Genomic DNA, 19,864 nt, shown 5'->3' on the forward strand with positions numbered 1-19,864 from the left:
CCGGTGTTTCCGCCTGAGCCGCAACGAAACGACGGCAGTCGCCTGTTATTACCTGTGTTCTGCCCCTCGGTGCGATGGCGGAACCGTTCACTGGAGCATGAGTTATCTTCTTCCGGCGTGTAACTGCGAGGCGAGATGCTGACGACGAATTCGGCCATAATTAACCTTTAACCGGTAGCAGATGAAATTTGCCGGCGTGACTGGGGTGGCATAAACGCTTTATTGGTCCCAGATGTTTCTTCGCGATACCGCGCGTGTATAAGCGTGAGACAAAGATACTGTAAATTATTCCACGAGAAATAATTGGAATTGCTTAGAGTTACAAAGTTAATTAGGGAACGAACCGCGATGAATGTATCGAAACATTAATGTTCGTTATCTGATTATCATTCATCGTGGTGAATATCTGGTGAAAAAGTTTGGGCAAAGCGAATTTGGTGATATTTTGTGAATTATCCATTCAAATTTGTATGTTCAGGGTGTTTTTATGGAGACATAGAACAATGAATAGAACTTGGGTGTGCAACTTAATTTGTTCTTTTTCCAAGAAAAAAAAGTACCACTGGGGCGCATCGAATTGTGGGAGTTTATGGTGACTCTGCACCATCGGATAGATTTTGTGATGATTTTAATGTTGAACCAAATTAGACAAAAAGCACCCGGGTCAACCGAAAAAGTTTGAAGACGAAGAATTAGAGACATTCCTCGATCATGTTTCGTATCAAACGCAACTAAAGCTTGCAGAATCATCTATATAAATTAAAATGTAAGGCAAAATCGGTTGGTAAGCGGAAAACCCGAAGAAGGGATGGTCCGATTTTAGTCTCCTGTGTTTTGTTGTATTCGTCTCTTCCCGTAGATCAATATAGTAATACATCGACATCCGGACGCTTAAGTGCTTTCTAATATAACTTCAACTATTGAAAAATATTGACATATCATAGTATGAAAAATTAGCGTTCCTATAGAATTAGAAGGCCTTCATCTAAGTTATGAATCACAGAATTCCACAAAATCATGCTATAATTGTTCAAAATTTGAAATTTCTTTCATCGTGTCGTGATTTTAAATCCGGACACTTTTTTAATCATGCTTTGAAATCGGGACGTGTTTTATTTGCAATTTGCAATTGAGAGAAATTATTCATTAATTATTGTAGAACTTATTAACGAGTGCGTCATAAGTAGCGGAACTAAATGGAAACACGTTTGGTACAAAAATTTTCTTATTAATTCAATTATATATTGTATTTTCACAAGATGAGATCACTACAAATAGTGCCATTTATATATAATTTCAAAATCCTATCAATATGGGTATCAAATGAAAAGGTTTGATTTGTAGAATACGGTAATTTATGAAAAATGTAAATCCAAAATGGCGGAATACATATTCTCTCAGAACCCCATCAATTTGTGTATCAACCGAAAGGGCTTGACTAGTAGAATACAGTTATTTATGAAAAATGCAAATCCAAAATTTTAAAGAAATTGTTGAATGGTTTTATTGTAGAGAAATATACTAATGATACAGATAATATACTAAAACTAAAAAATAAAATAAGTTAAAAACACTTTTTGAGTTCAACAGGTTTCATTATGATTAAACATAAAAATAATATAGATGATATACTAAAAGCTAGATAATAATTAGTCAAGTAGCAGTTAGTAGTTATCACACCCATTTCTTTATTAATCTAGGGCATTGATGAGACTATATAAAATCGTGGGACATGTAATGAAAAACTAACTGTAGATAAAGGAAATCTGACGTGGCACATTTTGGATTTGCATTTTTTATAAATAACTTTGTTCTTCTAGTCAATCCCTTTCGTTTGATACCCATATTGAAGGAGTTCTGAGAAAATATGTATTCCAACATTTTGTAGCGACTGCCATCTTGGATTTGCATTTTTCATAAACAACTGTGTTCTACTAGTCGAACCCTTTCGTTTGATACCAATATTGATGGGGGTCTCAGAAAATATATTATCCACCATTTTGTAGCGGCTGCCATTTTCGATTTTCAAGATCATGAAATACGCAGTTTTATAATGAATGCAGAGATAAAGATTTGTTCCATATTTCAGATCAATCGGTCAACAGGAATGGGGTTAAATGCCTGTTAATGTGGGACAGCGCTTCAGACAATGTTACAAAGTTATCCAAGATGCCATACAAATGAAACACAAATTTCTGCATTACTCGAGAATTAATCAAGCAAATGAAACCAAATTAGGCATGTGGAGGTTTTAGGATGCAATAAATGTTTTTTGCGGTGGTTAGACACTCCACCCCCTCTCTAATAGGAGCTGCCATACAAATGAAAGACAAATTTCTGCATAACTCGAAAACTAATCAAGCAAATGGAGCCAAATTCGGCATGCAAAGGTTTTAGGGGACATGAAACGTTTCTATGGTGAATAGACACTCCTCCCCTCTCTCTGAGGAGGGAGGGGGACTGCCATACAAATGAAGCATACATTTCTGCATAATTCAAGAACTAATCAAGCAAACAAAACCAAATTTGTCATGTGGATGTTATAGGGCACAAGAAACATTTCTAAGGTGGTTCAACACCTCCTCCCACCTTTCTAAGGGAGAGCTGCCATACATATAAATTTTGGACGGGACGAAGTTTGCCGGGTCAGCTAGTCTGTACTTAAAAATGGAAGGCAAAATCTGTTGGTAAGCGGAAAACCCGAAGAAGGGATGGTCCGGTTTTAGCCTTCTTTATTTTGTTGTATTCGTCTCTTCCCGTAAATCAATATAGTGGAGAAAAAACCGGAAAATTTCCGGAAAACTCTGAAGGAAGGTCGGAGAATTAGGAGAATTGAATTACCACATGTTCGAAAATTACATCATAATAAGGGTTGTTGGTCCATTCGATATTTGCGCTATCGAAATTGATCTTTGTTCGTAAGTGGAAATGGATTTTCAGGCGAAATAACGCATTTCCATATCTTATATCTATAAATAAAAATGGTAGGCCAAATGTGTTGGTAAGCGCAAAACCCGAGGAAGGAATGGTTCAATTTGAGTCATCTATATTTCGTTGTATTCTTCTTTCCCCGTAGATCAATATAGCGGAGAGAAAAAAAGACGGGTGGGTAATTTCGGGGACATAACCGGAGTGACGTAGGCCTATACAAAGGGGACAGCTTTTGCTAAATATATATTTTAAATATATTGTTTTATTTTCTTCTCCTACGTGAATACCTACCTATCTACCTGAAAAATGGATTAGTTTACTGTTTACTCTTTATGAACATGATGGGGGTTCTGAAAAGGACCTTTGGTGTTGTGTTTTTGCGTTTTTTTTACAAACTTGATTCTTGATTTTTTTTCTGAAGGCTTTGTACTTATTAAATGTTCAACGCCGGGCATCTTTCGGCGTATGCACATATCGTACAATTAAAATGATGGCTGTATTTTTCTATACAATGCAGATGTAACGTCAGTCAATTTTCAGAATCAGTTATCAACCCAAGAAAGCAGTTCTTGCTACCGAGAAAATTCGTTAATGCCATCCTGCATACAATGTGTTGTAATTTGAAGCCACTTTTAATTCGGAAACCATGCATGGGTTTGTGAAAACTGAATGATCAATTTAAAAGACCCCAACCACCAATAAGTTCAAGAACAAGCTTAAACAAAATAAATCAGTTTATATTATATATCATATTATGTCACTTTAGAATGCATTGATATTGTGAAAAACTTTTAATAACTCTTCTTTGAAAGGTTTAATAGCCCTGAAAAGCGCCGTGGTTATGGTGGCTGGTTTTGCCACCAAAGCAGTCTGTATAAACAAACTTCTTTCCTTCTTCTACCTGCTGCCGTTTTGCGATTGCGTTTGCCACTCGCCACTCGCTGCAACTGCCTGTTGTTGTCTTGATGGCCACCGAACCGAATGTGTTCTGTTCTGAATGCGGGTTTTCTTATCATCGCGAGCAGCTTTGCCAGACAACTCGATCACTTCGGCGGCCGAAACTATATAACGCCGGCTAGGTGGACTGGTGCACTGGTACTAACGCGCTCGGCCTAGCTACCCTTGCGGAGCAATTGGCGGATACACCTACGGGGAACGGTAGACCTGCACGGTTCGAGTGGGACTTTACCTTTCCCTTAACTTGTCCTCCTTTGTCACGTCCAGACATGGCTGCTTGTGTTGGTTTGTTGATCTGATGTGATGCGAAACGATGTGGTGTACGGTTTGGATGAGAATGATCGTTACGGTAGCGGAGCGGGGACTTTTTGGCTTACTGGCTGGCTCGAGAATTACGTATGTGTGAGACTCCGACCAATGTTTCGTTCATTTTTTTCTTTTTCCTTTCTAATCGTGCTTCATTGTATTTCGCTGTTGCTCTGGTTACCCGTTTTGGTCGGTACGATTTGAGGCGATTTGATTTGAGCACAAAATGGACCAATCAAAAATGGGCACATAGTTCATTTGGACAATGCTTGATATTTCACAATTATCCAATTATTTATCTAAAGAAAAATGAAATGTTATTCGTTATGATAGATGCGTAGATATATTTCCTATCAACTGATACCTTTGCGATCTATTGAGAAATGCTCGAGTAATAAGCGTTCCAAATCTTGCATTTTTTCCTACTTGTTCAGTGCCTAGATTTTCATTTTACCCCCTATATCTTCCGGTTAGACGTAGTCCTACGTCAAAAATAAAATGAATTAAGTTGCACACACTATACATTATAGACAAATGGTGTATTAATTTTTATGAATATGGCTTTACTCAAAAGCCAACTGTTTGCTATTTCAATTTGAATATGATTTATCTATCTATACAGCCATTCCATTCCAGTCTGAATAGGTTCAGTAGTTTAAAAGTTATAATTTTTTTTGAAAGTAATTTTTGGAAGAAAAGACAAGAAATTATTTTTCGGACCATCGGTTGACTTTAAAAAATTATGAAAAAGGAAAAAAATCACAAATTTTTGGGGAATAACGACAGATTTCAAGAAAAAATATAAAAAAATATGGGGCCTGGGTCCAAAGCCATGAAAACAACAATAAACAAATATGTACAATCTATAATTACGAAGACAAAATCCAGCTTTTGTTTTTGAGATTTTTTTACATATAATATCACAAAACCAGAGATGTGTTCTTTTCCTTTTTTCAAGTTATGATTTTTCAAAGTTAAGCGATTTTTTCCTTTAATCATAACCTCGATAATTCATAACTTTTGAACTACTAGACCAATTTAGAAAAAAATGAAAAAATATTACACTTGCGAAAAAAAAATTTATTTAGTTTTTGTGTTTTGTATTGATTGTATCTGTTGTTATAATTCACATGGTTTTGCGGTCAGGGACGTGATATTTTTGTTATTATTTTTCGTTAGCTGAGAATTTTTTACTTAACATATTCAAAAAGACGGGTGGGTAATGTCGGGGACATAACCGGAGAGACGTAGGACTACACCAAGGGGTGTCCATTATTCGAATATCATGGAGTACAGATCCCAGAACTACCAACATTTCATGCACAAAATTAAAGAAAAAATTTAAAGGATAGAATAAAACCTCCGCACACGACAAATTTTGATTGTTTCGTATTTCTTAAACTTAAACACTTAAACGCGGTGCAAATGTTGTAGGAGTTATTGTTCAGCCGGCAACGAACACACACTTGGTGGCAAGCATATCGTAATAGGAATTTACCGTCTGGTATCGTGATATAATTTGGTTTTGCATTCCTCATGAATAACTGTGTTTTGCTAGTCAAGTCCTTCATTTGATACCCATATTGATAGGGCTTTGAAAAAATATGTAATCCGCCGTTTTGTAGCGGCCGTCATCTTGGATTTTCAAGATCATGAAATACGCAGTTTGATACTGACTGCAGAGATAAAGGTGTGTTCCAAATTTCAGATCGATCGGTCACCAGGAGGAGAGTCAAATTTCAATTAAAGTGGTACAGCGCTATAGACAAACATGTTACGTACAAACATGTCACAGCTAAATAAAACCGGCCCCTATATTGAAAGGTTAGACGTCCTACGTCAAAATCAGAGATGTGGTCTTCTTCGTTTTTAAGTTATGATTTTTCAAAGGTAACATGTTTTTAGTTTTCGTTCAATATTTCTATGCGACATGTTATTCGTGAAAACATTCTTTGTCATGACGTATCTTGCCCCACTGTCGGTTCATGTGAGCTTTGGCAAAACTCAGACGTCTTCCGATGTGAGATGGTGTAAGATGAGGAGTTCTAACATTTTAAGCTTTCTGTATGTGAGGATTTTTTACCAAAATTTGACGAACTGTCACCCGAGCAGTTGAGTAGGTGAAATATTGCTTTATTTGCACATGCGATTTTGAGGTATTCGAACCTGTTCTAGCTATTTCCCGCTCCTTCCGGTGAGAGAGCTTCGATTTACGCGTATCCTTGAGGAATCGTCCAATCCGACGAGAAATTTCTCTGATATCAACATTTTCTTGGTGAAATGCATCGATTTGTCTTTCTTCTCTCTCTGTGAGGACTTTTCCCTTCGGCATTTGCCAGATTTAATTGATCAAAACAACTAAAGCAACGGAAAATGTGACTGGTCTTAAAGATACTTGACAGTTCAAAATACGAAAACATTCGTTTACGCTCAGCACATATGAAAATCGTGCAGTGTATGGTAGTCACCAATAGCTACAAACTAGAATACAAATTGAAGCATTGTTTGTTCACAATGTCACAAAGCAGCAAGATCATCACCTGGTCTTATAAAAGTTGGACAGAGTGTAGTGATCCGCCTGTAGCTCCAGGTTGCGGAGTTCTTATGCATTCACTTTATAGACCAAAGAAGACATCTAGTGATTACCATCTATAACGAATGATGTTACTTTTAAAAATGTTTGCATCTGAAAATCGAATATCTCATTTTTGGAAATAGGGATGAGTGTTCCCATATGAGAGTCATAATGTAACTGCAACAAGTTACCGAACAAAATGATGTATAGATGATCAAAACTTCATAATTCTATTGAGCTTCTTGCTTACAAGGTCAATGAAAATTTATAATTAATAAATGTGATCTTAACAGTTTCAACATTTTGGTTAATTTCGGAAGAATTTTGAGTCAAAATTTTGCTAACAGTAACATTGCTTTTGATCTGCGTTGGAAGTAAAACGACATTCGGACGGGAGCTCATGTCTTACGTCGCCCTCTCATGATCGCCCCCTTCTGTCATTCAACCCAGAGAACAAACATTTACACGTCCGAGTGGCACTCCAGCGGAAAAGTGCTCGAACAGTCCAAGTGGCATCGGGAAATAGTATCAATTAACTTCCTTCCGCGCTTCAGATGTCGGCTCGGAACCGATCGATCATCAAATCGACACCGATAGTCTGACCCCCTCCCCACCATCCCCCTCCATTCGGGACAGTCGAAGCTGCTGCTGGGACTGCTGAGTGAAAAGTGGATGTCACGAGTCATGTCAACGTGATAAATGTGCACAGGGCGAACCATTCATGCTTCGCTAGAAATTTCAACACCACAAAATGAATTGGCTTGTTTCCTTTTCCGCTGCTACTGCTGATGGTGATGTCATGTCTGCTGCTCCGAGTTTGACAGTCGATAGTGTTTATGTCGAATGGGTACACATCCGGCTGGAGTGTCCTCATTTGCGATAATTCAACAAATGTGCTTTTTTACGCAACGATCAATCAAACATTTTGGTGACAAACATAGTTGGTGACCTTCCAACCAGAAATGTAAGGATTATGTTCACAGTTCGACCTACCCCATGTTAAACCCTGTCATACGGCCCAGAAAAAGTTTTCCTTATTATTTCACCGAACAACAGCAACAACAACAGAATTCACACTTGTAAATCATTTATCATTTTCATTCCCACTACTTGTGGGAGAGTGCTTTTTTTGCTATACTCGCACCTATGAATAATGGACTCTCAACGGTTCGACCCTTGCGCTCCGATGCCCGGCAAGGTCACACCGGGGAGCATCCGACCGCCAGAGGGAGGTTCGTTCGACTCATTCACTTTTCATTGGCAAAAGGTAATCACTGGAAATAAGCCGGATTCTTTTCCCGGGATGGAACTATCCGTTTACGGGTGCCATCAAATATGGAAACGGAAGGAAACGAAGTGAGAATATCATATGAATAAAAGTATTTGGAAAAGGGGCCGCCGGTCGCCGTGAATTTACTTTCGAGTGGGCGACCAGCGCGAGTTGCTTGTCCGTGTTCGCACGGAGAATTTTTTTTTGTTCCCTGGGAAAAAAGAAACTTTCCCGTCGCTTCGCCAGCTGGCTGAGTGGGAGTATGTGCTGCCCCGGTTTTCTCCATCCACTGGTGAAAAATAGCAAAACTGTGGGGTTATAACTAATGATTTGATAAAGTAAAATAACTCTTGACGGCGGCAGTGGGGAAGCGATGGAGAGGGCAATGCACACAGCACACAGAAAGTCGTCGTTGCAGTTTGGATATTGCAGCTTTTTCCGTATCACATTACTCGCCAGCACTGACTTCACAGCTTGATACATTACTGAGCCAGCCAGAGCTGCTAGAATGTAGTTTTGTGGAGTTGGGTGGGAGGAAACTCTGGGCTATGGCCATGGGTTTAAGATTACCGCTGGGATAAATAAATAATACTTTGGGAAAAGTTTCGCGCCAGATATTAGAGGTCGAGCGGGGTTTGTTGCGAGCCAACAATGTTGTGCTTGATGAATAACCCATGGAGTTGCTTTGGAAGTTCCGATTATTACATCTGATTAGATGTAAACGAACTTGTATTGATGACAACACATTCCATTTATTCAAACAGAGCTTTAGCTTATTAAGAACTTCGAGAGGGTGATCAATCAATGGAAATTCGTTTTAGTTATCAATACAATTCTCGTGGGAGATTGCCTGATGTGTAATGTAAGCGAATAAGAGTGGTGAAATTCCAAATGAATTCGAACTAAAAATGCAGATTTTAAAAACTTGTATTTTTGATTCGAACGAAAGTTTGTAGTCTGTTTGGGTTGGAGGAAATATGAGTTTTCCACAGCATTTGGGAATTAAAAACGGCGTTAAAACGGAAATCATAACTTTCACTAGGAATGATGGATTGACGCGATAAAAATCTATAAAGTAAACATTATCTTTCAGCCCACCTTACGACAATATTGAAATGCATTAACGCAATCCTCGCCTTTGTTTACTCTTACTTGATCCGTGAAATCAAACCAAACATTTTTGCGCGTTGACTGAATCGGTCCAAATACACTGATTTTTTTCAAAAATACCGCCCGAATCGCACGTCAGGTAATCAAATAGGGATAACCAAGTGTAGTGGCTTTTAAAACCAAACTGAAAAATCTTTTTCCGTATAGCTCTGAGCATTTAAACTCGCCCCATGTTTTTTACAGTCCTGGGGTAAGTTGAAACCAGTGAAAATCGACTATTTTTTTAAACATTGCTGCAGATTCCGGACGTTATTTGTCGATGATTGCTGTATGAATGAATGATAGTAAATTTAAAAAAATATGAATCATTTATATTTCGTTCCTCAGTATGTTCTACATAACTTCTGAATACACAAGTAAAATTTGTTAGTTTTGCAACTAGAGGTCGTTCAAATATTACGTAACGCAATTTTTTACTATTTTAGACTCCTTCTTCCCTACACAATATGAAACAAATCGTCAGTCGCATAAAAATGTTTAGATTTTGTTGGATTTATTCCTAAACAATTTTCGACAAGCCATCCCCTCCTCCCTTTTCGAGTGCGTTATGTAATATTTGAATATTTGAACGATCCCATAAACCTCAATAGTGGCCGTTTCGAGTGGCTCTACTCTGACATGACCGTCTAAAAAAGTATTCTTGATGTTATTGTTTCGTATATTGATTCCTAGTATGTTGTGTCCATTTTGTGTGTAGTAGACTAAAGGGTGTGTCACATCAAATAGCATCACGGAAAAAACGCTGTAGAAATTTAATTTTTAGGAATTATATCTTCAGCTTTCGCTTATAATCAGATAAGAGTGTATAGATCACGTTGGCCATGCTTCACTGTCAATTTTTCGTAAATTTGGAAAAATGTCGTCGAACGAAAAAGAGCGTCGTGAATTAATCCTGCGCACTCATTTCGAGAATCCGGAGTTGTCACATCGGGACATCGGTAAGATGCTGGGAATCGTCCAATCCACGGTCAGCAGAGTACTAAAACGATACTTCGAGAACCTAACCATCGACCGGAAGGTGAAGATCGGCAAAAATGGATGCTCCGTCAGTGAAAAAGATCACAAGCGCGTAGTTAAGCAGTTTAGACGTGATCCGAGAAGTTCGGTCCAGGATGTCGCCAATAAGCTGAATTTGTCAAGTTCATTCGTCCAGCGGACCAAGCAGCGGGAGGGCCTGCGTACATACAAGGTTCAGAAGACTCCTAACCGCGACGAAAGGCAAAACATGGTGGGGAAGACGCGAGCCCGGAAGCTGTACACCGAAATGCTGACGAAGCCGCATTGCCTGGTAATGGACGACGAAACCTACGTCAAAGCGGACTTTCGTCAGCTGCCGGGCCTGTTGTTCTTCTCCGCAGAGGACAAATTCAGCGTTCCGGAGGAGATTCGCAAGCAGAAACTATCCAAGGTTGCCAAAAAGTACATGGTGTGGCAAGCGATCTGCTCTTGCGGAAAGCGGAGCGCCCCCTTCGTGATGACCGGCACGGTAAACGGGCAGGTTTACCTTAAGGAGTGCCTACAGAAGCGCTTACTACCACTATTGAAGCAGCACGAGGGCCCGACCACCTTCTGGCCGGATCTCGCTTCGTGCCACTATTCAAAGGATGTGTTGGAGTGGTACGAAGCCAACGGGGTCACCTTCGTGCCAAAGGAAATGAACCCGCCCAACGCGCCGGAGCTTCGCCCAATAGAGAAATATTGGGCGATTATGAAGCAGGCCCTCCGGAAGAACCCAAAAGTTGTCAAATCGGAGGCGGACTTCAAGAGAAAATGGATTTCTGTTCAAAAAAAAACTACAACCTGACGTTGTACAGAACCTTATGGACGGGGTAAAGAGGAAGGCGCGAGCATACGGGCTTGGGCTCGAAGTATGAATAAAAAGAAAATGCCAAAAGTTGTTTCATAGTTTTTATTTTACTGTCTAAAATTTTCAAAAGGATCGGTCTACTGGGCGAATTTCTACAGCGTTTTTTCCGTGATGCAATTTGATGTGACACACCCTTTAAAAGACAATGAGTAAGAAATATTTTTTTAAATATCTCGATAATGACTACTTTAAGAAGGAGATTGACGAATGTGATGTCCTTATATAAAAATTATATGTCATGATTTGAAATCTTTAGAAACAGTCTCCAAGAGTAAATTCTATGAAGTATTCTCAATGCATGATTTTATTTTTATTATCTTTTGAATATTATACATTTTTACCATCGATGCAATTAATGTGTAATTAATGCCAGCAATGTGTATCCGAAAAGACAGACACTTTTGCAAACAATGATTCTGTTCCTAATTTGAACCAGTTAGTCAAATAATGATTCCGAAATGGTCAGAACTTATCACTTCAGATTAACAAAGATTTTGTCGCTTGAGGCACTTATGCGATTATTGAAATAACATGAGACATTTATGCAAACAGTAGTTCTGATACAATCTTTTCCATCACACCAAAGTGATAAAATGACTAAATTCTGCAGTTATGATTTTTGTCCACCATTCCTATGCATTCTACGAACTGTGCGTTGTCTTGTGTGGGTGAATGCTTTGTTTGATTCTGAGTACCGCTTTCTATTACTCATAAGAGTACCGTATTGATTCGTGAAAAGGTTCATTAAACATTAAGCTTTGTTTAGGAATAGCATAAACTGATACTTGGTTGAATAAAATATAAGATTAGCATGGTTTCTTGCTGTGGTGGCTGAGAGCACACAAACGACCACAAAGAGTTAACTCACATCAGGATTCATAATTTGTGGCTGAAAATGATTGTTAACATTCAAAATTCAAAGTTTAGAAAGTTCATAAAAATCCGGTGTTCCACAAAATTCGTCAAAAACAGTTTTACCATCTTGTACCATTTTTTAAATTTTCTACATAACTTCTATTTTGTAAAAAAAATAAAAATATGTATTTTATTTTTATTTGTAATATAAATTAAAGTTTTTTGTAAATAAAAAAAAGTACTATTTGTTTTTCTCAGTGTATATTTTTTTCACGTTTGGACATCAATGCTCTATAATTCTTTCTAAGGCACTATTATCAAAGATTTCTCTTACTAAAATCGATACGCCCTTTAGAAAAGTGCTAAACCTCAGATAATTTTGAAGCGAAACAGATTCAAATGTGTCTATTTCTGTCGATGAATCGGAAAATATGAATTAACTGCATTGATAATTGCGCGCATTTCAGGAAAAAATAGTACAAATTATACATCGTCATTTCGAAGCTTAACTTTTTCGTGCAGCGACCCATGAAAAATTGACTAACAAAAGGTTCTGATTCAGAGAACTTAAAATGCAGTAATTGACAAAAGTGGGTGTCCTATTTCTGAATAAAAAAAAATATTGTGAATTATAGCAACAAATTTTATCAAGAAGCTCTTCAAGTCTCAATTACAATTGATTACTGTTGTGGAAAAACATACTTCTATAATGATTTCGTCATTTCGTTTCGCTCGACAAGCGAACAATCAAAAATCCCCCAACCGTTTAGTACCTCCATTGATCCCCTTTTTTTCCTGTATTTTCTGTTTGTCACCGCACTCCACACTTTCACACACCCGAGCCTAAATTTATAAGCACACTCTCGCAACACAGCAGCTACTCGAGCGGAAAAACGGCGCTTCAGTGTCGCATGTTTGGAAACCCTTTACCACTCGAGCCTGGGAATCCTCTCAGCCATTCCATTCGGTTCGTCGCTTCACTGCCCGGCCCCTGTTGCGTTGCAAGTGCCAAGTCATTCGTGAACACGATGTTGTGTCTTTCGCAGGCAGGCCACCCATCCGCCCATCCGCCCAGGCAGGAATCGCAAAGTCACGACTCCCCCACTAATAGACGATTATGGCAATCAGACAGACTCCCGGAGACAGACGATTTTCATAATGATTTTCCGGTGCTTTATTTGGGATCGTGCGTTTTCTAGTCGCTTGTGGGAGGAATATGTGCTCGCGCGAGACGGGGGGAAGCGGGATAACGAATTTATAAGCCACGTGTGGCTCCTTCCGTGATGATATGCGTTCGTGCTGTGCCCCGAAGAGAGGGTGAATGAGTAAGCGTATCTTTACCGGCAGCAATCCCTCCCTCCACGGTATGCGGACGATGTCTGTAATAAAATACAATGAATTTCAGATTATGTGAACGTGATCGCAGAATTATGCTGTGAGGAAAAATGTCGATTCAGGATTTAACGAGCTACTGATCTACAGCGAGTGGGTAATCGGTGATTTTTCCCCAGCCGAAATTTGGTGTTTATTCACTCTCAGTTGAATTAGATAATGTGATAAAAACCGTGCCTTCCCACGTGCGAGATCGCGATTACTTTTGCGCCGACTCCTCTCCGGGTCTCGGAGCACCTATCAGAATTCATTCAAACTTTGTGGATGTGGATATTTTAGCTTAAGAAGCACGTTAACGTGCTCAACTTTTCTAAAATTAGTCTAGACGGAAGAGACGAAAATGTTTAACATATCGATATAACTCAAAAATGGCCACTTCTACATAAATATACCCTGAGAGTGACTTTCAGGAAATTGTTCGAAACATCATAAAAATGTTACAGGTCTTGCCATAGATTATGGAAATGCCTTTACAACTCTACGAGAGTTTTACGACACACAACATTGAAGTTCTGTTACAACAATTCAGAGGAATTTGGATTATTCGATACGTTAAACGTACGTTAAAACTCTTTAGTATAAATTTTCACTGTTCATGAAAAGGTGCTCCGCGTTGTTTTCTAGAAGCAGCTGAAGGTGATTGATTCGATCACCTTGTTTTCACGAGAGCAGTGATCCTTCGCGCTTCATTGTTTATATCATTCTCATACATACTCTTTCACTCGGATACGGGAGTTCCTCAGTCTGCATATTTTTTCATTTAACTTTAATACCATAACCGTATACCCGCACCTTACGCTCAACTCCATTCATAATGTTATGTACAACATCTGGCTGCACCTTATTCATGTCTTCCTCAGATTTGAGCTTCTTGGGATGCTTCCGTTGTGTGTGCTTTCTAATAGCCCAGTATTTTTCGATGGGCCTTTGTTCCGGTGCGTGGGGGGGTGGCGGCAGGTGGTTAATATCCTTGGGTACGAAAGTGACCCTGTTGCCTTCATATCACTCCAGGGCATCTTTTGAATAATAGCATGAAGCTAGATCTGGCCAAAAGATCGTAGGACCCTCGTGTTGCTTCAACAGAGGAAGCAGACACTTCTGTAGATACTCCTTGAGGTAGATCTGCCCGTTTACAGTCCCGGTAGTCACTCCGTTTGTCACATGAACATCAAACTTGTGTTGCCGCCTTACCGTAAGTCTCAGCATCCATGATGAGACAATGAGACTCTGTCAGCATCTTGGTGTACAGTTTCCAGGCCCGTGACCTTCCCCCACCATATTTTGTCTTCATCACGGTTTGGGACCTTCTGCACTTTGTACGTATGCAGTTTTTCGCGACGTTGCCTTTCGGGTGACGCCAAGTTTTCCAATTTTCTAAAAACTGACAGCGATAGCAAGATTCATCATCCTACAGCCTTTGTAATAAGTATCAATATGTGTGAGATGGAAGAGTAAATAATTGTTGTCCTTAAAATAACTGCATTGTTGAGTGATAGAATAAGTGTAATGAATGTGTATTGTGTATATTGAGTCTGAGGATTAGTTTAATTGTATTTTAAATCGAAATTTGTTATAATTCTTCTCTTTACTACGTAACAGTTCGGCTGAAAAGTTCATAAGGTTGACGTCTAGATGGCGCTCTTACAAAAATCTACATGACTATCACTAAGCACAATCTTTCAATGGATACGTATCAAAATTTGGCAGCAATCGGTCGATTGGTTTGTGAGATACAGCATTGAAACGATGGCAAAATTGAGGAGAAAACGGAATGAAACTTCAGGAATTATTCGCCCTTTTTCTGCAGCTATTGCAATAATATAATCCATCGAAAAATGAATGGACAATAAGCGATAAAATCTAGACTTTATCAATCTGAACCCCAAATATGTTCTTGAAAGACAAAATCTTGTGTTGTGCTCTCCGCAGTAACAAGAGGAACGCTATCGCGCTCCCCCACACTCAAAGGGTTAAACCTTGGCTAAGCTAAAAATCTGACGGTTCCATTAGGAAGATCTGGTGGAAGCTCCTGTTTTGAAATTAGGTTCCATCTCGATGGCTTAGGTTCTCTTTATTTATTACCTCTATTTTCTCTAAGGTCGGAAAAATCGTTTAACATTGATTCAATACACAGCAGGTTTGAAAATTGGTACTGTATGGGATTTAGAAGATCTGTTGGATTGGTGTCTAATTGTTGCATTTATATGGATTCGCCTGAACTGAAGTTAATTAAGGTATGTTTTTATTTATTCGTAAATTTCGAAACATATTGGGTTTCCCGAAAAATAATTTCGATTTTCGATGCGGACTTCATCTATTGAAAAATTAATCTTCAGAGACGAAGAGGAAATTTTTCATTCAAACGACAATATCTCTGTACCAACAGATGCTATAGGAACGCTATAAGAATCAAATGAAAGCTGAACGATAATTGGTTTGCTATTGAATTAGATTGTGCTAGTCTCCAAAATCTTTGAAAACACAGAAAATTAAAAAAAATGTTTATTACCTTCCCCCTTTCAGCGATTTTTATTTGGTTAATTCGAAAAACTATTTAATTGCACGTGAAAACAAAAATAAATCTGACTAATCGCTTTTTTGATAAACTTTTTGTTTTTGTTTTTTTTTTGTTTTAAAAAGATATTTTTAGGTTGCTCCAAATGTCAAAACTAAAGAATCCTTAGTTGTTTGAATCGTTTTTGAAGTGCTAGGCATTTTTTTTTCAATTTTTCGCTGAGTTCAACGAAAATACCAATTTTTGAAAATATATAACTTGACCGTAACCGTAACCGCTTCACCAATTTTCAATATTTTGTTCGAGGGTTTGAAATTAACTTTCTAGGAAAATTTGCGAACTGCTTAGAAAATGTCTACCTTTATGCGAAAAACTTCGATTTTTTCGTGAAGTTTTAGAGTTGTCAAGTTTTCAAGAAGCTCTAGCCATTTTATGCTTTTGAAAAGCTAAAACTTTATTTACATATATTTTTTTTCCAATAAATATGAGGTGAATCTTTTTTTTTTTTTTTTCTGTATTATAGTGACTTTCAACACATTTGGCTGGTTCGTCACTTTTACCTTCCATTTCGGAAGAATGTCGGGAGTGAGAATTGAACTCGTGACCTTTAGCGTGAGAGGTATGGATGTTACCGCTACGCCAGATCGCCTCCACTGAATCTTTTTTTCAATAGAAGTATATTTGGTATAATGAATATATTTTTTGGTTGATCCTTGTACAGTCAACTCTCCCTAACTTGATATCCAAAGGGACCATCGAGTTAGGGAGGTATCGAGATACAGAACATTTTTTCCTAATTTTTTTTATGTCTTAAATTGTCATATATTAGGGTAAGTGTCCCAATTATGGTATGAATTTGAATTTCTGATTCATTCCCTTAAAGTGAAAAAACACCTTTCTCATATAAAAAAAATATTTTTTCCAGAATCTTTGAGAAGGTGATAGACGGTTATATTTCACGAAAAAAATCCTTCTACGCATATGTTAGAATTTCAACGATGACAGACTTATAGAACCTTTTCTTTGTTTCGGATTCTGTTGGCTCAAACTGACTCTACATTGAAAAGTATGCTACGTAATCCGATTTTGTTGCTTTCATTTGAAAGATGAGAAAATTTAGTACAGGATATAGTAGTGGAACATCTAAATTAGTGGATTAAAATAACATTTTTGAAGTGGAAAATTTAAAAGTTTTTTTTTATTTGTAATTATTAATTTTATCCTAATAATTCATACTAACCTTGATTGTTTTTATCAATTAAATTAAAGCTCTCTAACCTCTCTACAATTTGTTCTTTGACGCCCAACTTCTATCTCTCTTAATTTCGCTGCAATATCGATATAAACAATTCCTGATGAAGATTCAATCAAAATCTTCAAAAATCGCGATTTTTAGTCCACTGTACTTATAAAAGCCACTTAAATTTCACCTTAATGCTGAAAGGTTTTTTTTTTCTTGAAATTATTCATATTTGAATTATTAAAAAAAACTTTTTTTTTTCAAACTGTATACAATCGAGTCCTAAATTTTACATAATCGAATCATATATAATCGTGTTTGTATATAATCGAGTCCGACTTGCACGAGGCACTAGTTAACAAAGAAAATATTGATTAAGTATGTTACTCAAACTGAATTGTAACGATCACGCAGGAACTGTTCAATCACAAAGAAATGTTCGAATAGTTTCACAGGAACATTTTCAGTTGATTTCAATATTCCGGACATATTCTTCAGGTTTGATTTAACGTTCGAATTAACATCTCAATAGAACTACTATCTTCAGCGTTTTTCTCAGGTTTTTCAACACTTTCCAGTATATCGGTATCTGGCATCAGAACCCAGCAAATCACGTTTTGGTCCTTTTTGCACTAATTATTAAAAGACATTGAGCAATCGAACGGTATTTGTACCGTCGACATCGCTCACGACACATTAATTTTGCCAGCGGAATATCACTCCCGTCCATGTTGGTTGTGTTTAAAGTTAGGATTTCCCAGTTTCTGGACAAATTCTCAAGCCATATCCAAAAGAATAGAAGAGGGGTAAATTATTTTGTTTAGCTTGACAAGACAAAAATTCATTGACCGCTCCAGCTTCTCGATTCTGACCAACCTTATATGCTTTTGGTCTAGATACAATTTTCCATTCCGATTCCATTTTTACTTTAGTTTGAGTAGTGTTGATACCGCACTTTGTGCAATACTGAAATTATTTGCAGCTTCAGACCCCTTCCGTCCATATTTTTCGACCTGCTCGATGATGCTCAAACCTTGCGCAATGGTTAGCGTTTTGATTGTTCGCTTGAAAGGTTTCTCGTGGTTTTCCATACTTGAAAAGAAATTGTTTGATGACACGAACACTCCGTCTTCACTTTCAAGGGCAATTGAAATCTGAGGTAATAACGCACAAAAACATGTACGCGAAAATCAATCGAGTTAGGGAGGTGAAAATCCATGGAAAAATGAATCAAAACACATCGAGTAAGAGAGGCATCGAGTTAGGGAGGTATCGTGTTATGGAGAGAAGAATGCTTGTAAAAGGTGCCATGCAATCCATCGAGTTAGGGAAAATATCGAGATACAGAACATCGAGTTAGGGAGAGTTGACTGTATATGAAATTGGAAGGAAGATAAACAATGAACATTTAATTCCAAAAAGCAGTTTCTGCAAATACCCTTGCCATCCTTAAAGTATAATGACCGTTTCATTAAATAAAAAAGTAATGATTCTTGTTTTTTATCGTTTTATTCATTAGCATAGCATAAAATCCCTATAATTAAAAATACCTATATCTGCAATCGATGGACTCTGGTTGTTTCTAAAGTGAACCTGAGTAGGAACGTATGTTTGGCTGAAGTGATTCCTCCTTGTCGCATAAGCAGATGCACTCCATGTTGCTCTTCTTCGAGAGTACTGCTGCTTCACGATCCATTCTTTCACTTGCGCTATATAGTGATGCACTCTGAAGAATTTTAATCCCTCCTTGATGCACATATCGCCGCTGTCTCCACTATCATCCGGCAGCGCGTTGATCGGAAACCATTTTATCTGCCGTATTTCGCTTTTTGTTTGTGTTCGAAATACCGTACTCTGGGGAACATTTGGTACGATGTACAGCCGTGAGTTCTGGAGTCTGTTGTGTTTCATATCTATGTAGTTTAACTGACTGACATCGGCTTTTATCGTGTAACCAACCTCTTCGTATACCTCACGGACGGCACAAGTGAACGGATCCTCTTTACCCTCCGATTTACCTCTGGGGAAGCCCCACTTTCCCTTGAACGACTCCACCAGCAGAACCTGCGTCGAATCCTCCGATAGTAAAATAGCGCCATTCACGGGTAAGGTATTCAGCCGATTGATAAATCCCGTCAACATTTCGTTGATCCGTATCTTCTTGCGTTTCAGAAACGGAACGTGGTTGAAGAGATCATGCATGAAGTTTTTGAGAGTATACTTCTCCGGGGGTGTATAGCAAACCTGGTCCAAGTAGAACCAGTAGGCTTTCCTCACTTGGGCGCAGATTCGATACGTATCTTTACGATCGCTTGGCGACATACACCATATGTATGTGTTGGCCAAATAATCCAAAATATGCTCCGGGATGGCAACGGTTTGCGACAAGTCCATGTTTTATGTTTAATGTTGGTTCGTGCTCTGAATGTCTAACATCAAGTTCATCATGATTATATACACAGATTACATAGCCATAGGTAGATTTAGTAGCTCATAATTTACCCAACGGTAAATTATTGCCTCATGATTACGGTGACTACCTGCTTCAATGTTTTGGCTATGAGTGGGTAAGTATAATTTGTTTACTGTTGACTATATGCTTCTTGAAATTCATACTGCAATATTTGTGATTTCTTTTGATTAATATTGCTGGGTTTGGTTCCATCTTAATTTCCCAATTTACCGATCCTTCTCTGCATGTAGGACAACCATCAATTACTTTACCGATGTGACGAATGAATTTCGATGCACACAAATTTTTCACTGTCTATGACAGAACCCATTTT

General features: G+C 38.1%; 1 protein-coding gene across 1 annotated transcript; it reads right to left on the minus strand.

Moving 5' to 3' along the window:
* Positions 1 to 18,593: 18,593 nt before the first annotated feature.
* LOC129767145 (m7GpppN-mRNA hydrolase-like) lies at positions 18,594 to 19,472 on the minus strand. The gene has a single exon (XM_055767767.1). The coding sequence runs from the start codon at positions 19,470 to 19,472 to the stop codon at positions 18,594 to 18,596; it is 879 nt and encodes a 292-aa protein (XP_055623742.1).
* Positions 19,473 to 19,864: the final 392 nt, after the last annotated feature.

The sequence above is a fragment of the Toxorhynchites rutilus genome, chromosome 2 (genome assembly GCF_029784135.1).
Source record: "Toxorhynchites rutilus septentrionalis strain SRP chromosome 2, ASM2978413v1, whole genome shotgun sequence".
NCBI classification, from domain to species: Eukaryota; Metazoa; Arthropoda; class Insecta; order Diptera; family Culicidae; genus Toxorhynchites; species Toxorhynchites rutilus.